The sequence below is a fragment of the Cryptosporidium hominis genome (assembly GCF_000006425.1).
Source record: "Cryptosporidium hominis TU502 chromosome 8 CHRO018064, whole genome shotgun sequence".
Taxonomy (NCBI): domain Eukaryota; phylum Apicomplexa; class Conoidasida; order Eucoccidiorida; family Cryptosporidiidae; genus Cryptosporidium; species Cryptosporidium hominis.
The window spans coordinates 1-5,833 of record NW_667040.1 but is presented as its reverse complement, the minus strand read 5'-3'; the positions used below and the strand labels follow the sequence as shown (position 1 = coordinate 5,833).

General features: G+C 28.9%; 3 protein-coding genes across 3 annotated transcripts; 2 read left to right on the top strand and 1 right to left on the bottom strand.

Annotated features, from left to right (window-relative positions):
* Nucleotides 1-3: 3 nt before the first annotated feature.
* Chro.80158 (hypothetical protein) lies at nt 4-3,723 on the top strand. The annotated part of the gene is made up of 1 exon (XM_660555.1): nt 4-3,723. The coding sequence occupies one exon, from the start codon at nt 4-6 to the stop codon at nt 3,721-3,723; it is 3,720 nt and encodes a 1,239-aa protein (XP_665647.1).
* A 353-nt stretch (nt 3,724-4,076) lies between these two features.
* On the top strand, nt 4,077-4,958 carry Chro.80157 (hypothetical protein). Its single annotated transcript, XM_660554.1, has 1 exon — nt 4,077-4,958. The coding sequence occupies one exon, from the start codon at nt 4,077-4,079 to the stop codon at nt 4,956-4,958; it is 882 nt and encodes a 293-aa protein (XP_665646.1).
* A 232-nt stretch (nt 4,959-5,190) lies between these two features.
* Chro.80156 (hypothetical protein) lies at nt 5,191-5,700 on the bottom strand. Its single annotated transcript, XM_660553.1, has 1 exon — nt 5,191-5,700. One exon carries the CDS (start codon nt 5,698-5,700, stop codon nt 5,191-5,193), a length of 510 nt encoding a protein of 169 aa, XP_665645.1.
* Nucleotides 5,701-5,833: the final 133 nt, after the last annotated feature.

Below are 5,833 nucleotides of genomic sequence, written 5' to 3'. Positions count from 1 at the left end.
AAAATGGCATCATTTGATGTCGATAGAAAACATATTTTAAGTTTTAATAAAAAATGGGAAAAACCTTCAAAATACCATAAAATTCCACAATTCATTAACTATAAATTACCTTCTGCAGAAATTAAGGTTGATGGAAATATAGTAAATTCTGGCTCTAATTCTAATTCTAATTCTAATATGGAAATAAAAAAGGAAGTTAAAAAAGAAACTATTATTAAAGATTCAGTTTTTGAAAAAGACAATAAGGCTAATAATAATATTAATAGTTCAAGATCTGATCTAACTGATAGAGAAAGTAAAAGAGGAGATATTGAAGGAAAGATTTTAAAACAATTGGATTATAATGATGGAAATGAAAATGAAATTTTTAATTGGCTATTGGAATATGATGTACCACTTTTTATTGCAAATGATCTGATTAATAGTGAATTAAATATGAATAATTGCCATTATATGGCAAATGATTTTACTAAGAAAGAGAATAAGAGAAGTTTTTCTGAATTAGAATTGGAAGAAAATAGTAGCTCTAATTCCAGATTTGATTCCAATTCTATTGGAATTGTTGTTAATAATCAAGATTTGGATGAGATTAGTCATGTAAAGAGGAAAAAACTTGGAATTGGTGATTTTCAACAAATTTCTAAAGCTGAGAATTTTGATTCAATTTCAATTTTGAGTAAAAATGAACAAGAGTCAACAAAAAACGTTATGATCACTAATAAAGGCATTAAAGAAAGTAATATAATTAATAGACAAGGTTTATCATCAATATTTTATCCAATTTTTCCTCTTGTATGTTTCCCTGATTTTGTAAGAAGTGGGGCTAATATGGAACATTTAATGGTAATGGATATGTCATATAGTTTGGAACTTTTTACAAGTCCAATATCAAGTGAGTTTGATATATTGGGTCAGACTTTACAACATTTCGGAAGTTTAAGTCAATCACGTACATTGGTTAGAATTATTACAATAGCTTTATGTTCTTCTTTAATGGTAATACGTGATATTTCTGTATTATTAAAATATCCATTATTATCAATACAAGGAAAGTTACCAGTAAACATTGATTTGATTTGTCAGTATGATGATTTATTAGTTCCAATAGAAAAAGAAGAGAAGACTTACTTTTTAAGAGGGTTATTATATAGGATATGGAAGTATAATAGGAATGGTAAGGTAATAAATAACTCAAATCAAATAATTGATAATCAGTTTAATAATAATTTCAATAAAGATGAAGGTATTAAAGATCATAGTTATGTTGATATATATATAACAGTAAGAAATATTCCAGTAAAGTCTATTGAAGATATTGAGATTAATGGATGCAAGGCAAGTCATATTTATAAATCTCTAATACAACAGAATATGTCTCATATGTCAATTTTGTCGATAATATTAGAAAGACTATTTAACTCTCCATTTGAAGAATTACAAAAGTTACACTCTCCTAATACTTCACAACAACTGTTGGATTCTTCTCAGTTAAGAGGGGATAATTCCATGAACAATTCAAACAAGAATACAAGTCATTTGAATATGGGTGTTGCGGTTGGATCTAATATGAATCAACAAAATCAGCAACAGCAACAGCAACAGCAACAGCAACAACAACAGCAGAAACAGCAGCAGCAGCAACAACAACAACAACAACAACAACAACAACAACAACAACAACAACAACTTCATCAACAGCAACATCAACATCAACATCAACAACATCAACAACTTCAGCAACAACAACTTCATCAACAACGACAACAGCAACAACATCAGAAACAACAGCAACAACATCAGCAACAACATCAGCAACAACAGCTAGGCTTTGAGAATCCTGGTAACAGTAAAATGAGCTATTTGCCAACACCTTCCACATCAACTTTCCCTTTAACTAGTTCTCATTCTTCTTCGGTATTCAATTCTAATAGTGCAATGAGCAGCAATACGAATTTCCCCAGAAATGTAAACAATCAAAGCCAAAATGTGAATTCAATGATTAATTTTCCTACAAGCCATAATCAAATTAGAAATGGACAAAGTTATAAGAGTAATTCAACTGGTCAAATTTCGGTCAATAATTTGCCTAATGATAACATTAACTATCTTACTATGCCTTCTACAAAGCAAATTCCCTACTCTTATAGTAGCAATAATAATAACAATAACAGTGGAAGTCACACTAACAGTAACAGTGGTTCTGCCAATTTAGGACAAATGCAACAGAATCAGCACCAACACCACCAAAAAAATTTAATTCAGCTCCAACATCAGTCAATGCAACAACTTCATCAACAACAACAACATCAACAACAACAACAACAATTTTACAACCAAAGACAACAAAGCAACCGAGTATTTGGTTCTCAGCATATACAACCTCAAATGCAACACCAACATCACCAGAACCAACAACAACAACAGCAATTCCAACGTCAAAATTATGGTCAAAATCAACTTCAACAACATCAACACCAACAACTATATCACCAACAACACCAGTCAGTTCAAAAACTTCATCATCAGCAACAACAACAACAACAACAACAACATCAACAACTTCAGCAACAACAACAACAACAACAACAACAACAACAGCAACAACTTCAATTTCAACGTCAATTAATTCAGCAACGTGTTCAAAACCAAAATCATCCTCAACAACAATATCGTCAAATGTATACCCAAAATAACTCTTCTCATGTTTCCCAAGGTAATAATTTTCAACTTTCAAGCCATCAAAGTAGGCAATACCAACAAAACAATGCCAATGAAATGATGTTGAATTCTAGCTATAACAAAAATCAAGAACTTAGTAACTTTGGAAGCAATGGAGAAGCAGCAATGGGAGCATCTATAGGAAGTTCTAATGGCCATGGCAATAACCTGGGAAATTCACAACATCTTTATTCTGGAAATAATAATAATTTTGAAATGGGAAATAGAGGTATAGTGGTAGCTAATAATACCCACTCCTCTTCCTCTTCTTCTAACGTTCACAGCCAACAGTACCAATACTCAAAACAACAGCAACAACACACTCAATATCAAAAGCATCAACAACATCAGCAGCAACAACAACAACAACAACAATTTTACAACCAAATACAACAAAATCAACACAATCAAAATCAATATCAGCATCAACAGCAAAGATACTCCCAAAATCAAAATGTATTACATTACAATTCAAACAACGTTAATATTCGATCTAACCATATTATTAATGGAGGTAATAATGGTCTTATTGGGACAACAGGAACAGGAGCTCTACAAACTGGTCCAAATGGACCGAATGGAAACTTACAAGGAGGAAATTTAACAGGAAGGATTCAAACAACAAATATAAGAAGAAATCCAACTCTCGTTGATAATAATCATCATGATCAATACCATCACACACCAGCGCCAGGAGAAGTGGCGCCGGCGGGGCGCCCTAGTTATATTGTGCAAAATTTTCAAGGACAAAAAGGAGGAATAATGAATAGTGGCTATAATGGAGAGGTTAGTAATGGTGTTGGTAACCAATATTACGGTGGTCAGTATAATCGCATTTCGGGTCATAATCAGATGAGTATGGGGGGTGGAGTGCAAGGAATGGGATATAGAGGTGGAATAGGAATGCAGGATCAACCAAATCAACAGGGGCAGATACATCCAGGTGGGAATCATATTTCTGAGATGAGAGGATTGGATTATAATTACGGTAATTACACTCAGTAATTCTATTAACCTGGAAAGATAAATGGTAACCGAATTGGATAAAAAAAAAATTTCAATGGTCAATTTTAGACTTGAATTATTATATTTCAAAGAAAAGAGAATTGAATATATATATTGCTTATATTATTGAGGTATGAGAGGAAAGAATAATGCTGATATTTCTTTGATAATTTATAAAAAGAGAAGAGGAAAGAGGAAGGAGGAATGAGGAATGAGGAATGAGCTATGGGTATAATATTAATATAGTGAATTTGTTTGCACACAGAAAAATTCAAATGTTGGAAATAATATTTAATATATTCTTAAATGTTAAATATACAAATAATAATATAACATTTTATTATATATAAAGAATGAAATATTGTGTTATAAGATATAGAAAATGGATAATACTATTAATTATTATTGAGTTTGTTATTAAGATTAATTTGTTGTATGGATTAAGAAATAATGTATTTGGGTCATTAGATCCAAATACATTATTATCAAATGGTGGATTATTGCCTCAAAATTTGGTTAATACTGCCAATTTACCTACAACTTCTACAAGTACTCAAGGTACTACTATTATAGTAAATAGTCCACAACAGAATACTGGTAATTTAGCTTCTAGTAATTCATTTTTGAATGATCTTTTTAAAAAACCATCATTAGAACAATTGAATAAAGATATTAAGGAAATAATGCAAAAAGAATCTTCATCTAAAGGTTTTGGAATATGTTTATTCACAAATAATCCATATTTAGATCTTGGATATAGAGATTTGGATTATGGAAAATGTACTAAATTCTTGTTATCTATGGATACATGGTTAGATGAAAGTGCAATAAATAATTTAATTCAAGAACAACTAGTAAAAAATGGATTATCAATTCCTTCTAAAAAAAAGTTTAAAGTTCCAACTTTGGAAGTTTTATACAAGGAGACTTTTCTTCAAGTTTGTGTTACTTTTTTTGTTGGACTTGTAAATTCTGGATTATTAGAAATGAATAATAAGACTTGTACTGGTAATTCTTGTCATGATCAATTTAATGCAGTTTGTACAGTGGCTTTCGATACTTACGGTAAATCTGCATCTATACTAGGAGGACCAGTTATCAATGATGTCGTAAAAACTATTTGTCAAGAATCAAGAAGACAAATTGCTTCTAAATATCAAACTATAATATCCTCACCTGCTGATATAAGACCTGACAATGTTCCCGTTGAAGCTTCTGAGCCTATTCCTACGTAACTTATTTAAATATAAATATATATAACATTAACAGATTTTAAAATATTTAAGATACAAAATTTTCCAAAAAAAAAGAGAAAAAAACAAAACAAAGAAATTTATTTATTCATTTATTTAAATAAATTTTTATTAAAATTAAATATAAACTTCCTTTTTAATAAATTATTATTGCATGCATGCAAAAATGACGTGTAAAAAAATGAAATTTAGAATAAATCTTGTTAATATATTTTTAAATTTTTTGATAATAAATAATAAGCTTAAAAAAGTTACCTTTTACAAAATCTTGTTGTTTTTCTTTAAAATCAATCAAAATAAAGTAATTGCCATAGCTGCAAATGGATGTAGTAAATTTGCAATTACTATTATTATATAAATCATTACTGGAACTCAATTTAGTGATTTTGTCTTGTTCATCAAACGTTTCTGGAAAAATTCGTAACTTAAAATTATTACATTTTTCTTTAATTTCTAATAATATTAAAACTCTAAAATGATCATCAGATAACTCACTTTTAAATGAATTTAAAGTATTTACTTTATCTGTTTTGCTTTTTAAATTAAAATATTTATTAGATATAGCAGGAACCAATTTTATTTTTGAATTTCTCATTAAACTAATATAATACCTTTCACTATAATTATGATGTAGAATTTTACCATTAATTTCTATAAAACTATAATTATCACTAATAGGATACATAATCTTTTGAAAATAAGAATCCAATAACTTAATACTCATTTCAATATTACTATATATATTTAATGTATAATTAAAACTTTTATTACTTTGATATTGAGTAATAATTAATACAAAATCTTTATTTTCTTTTAAATCAAAATGTTCATATTCTCTTAATAATTGAAAATACTTG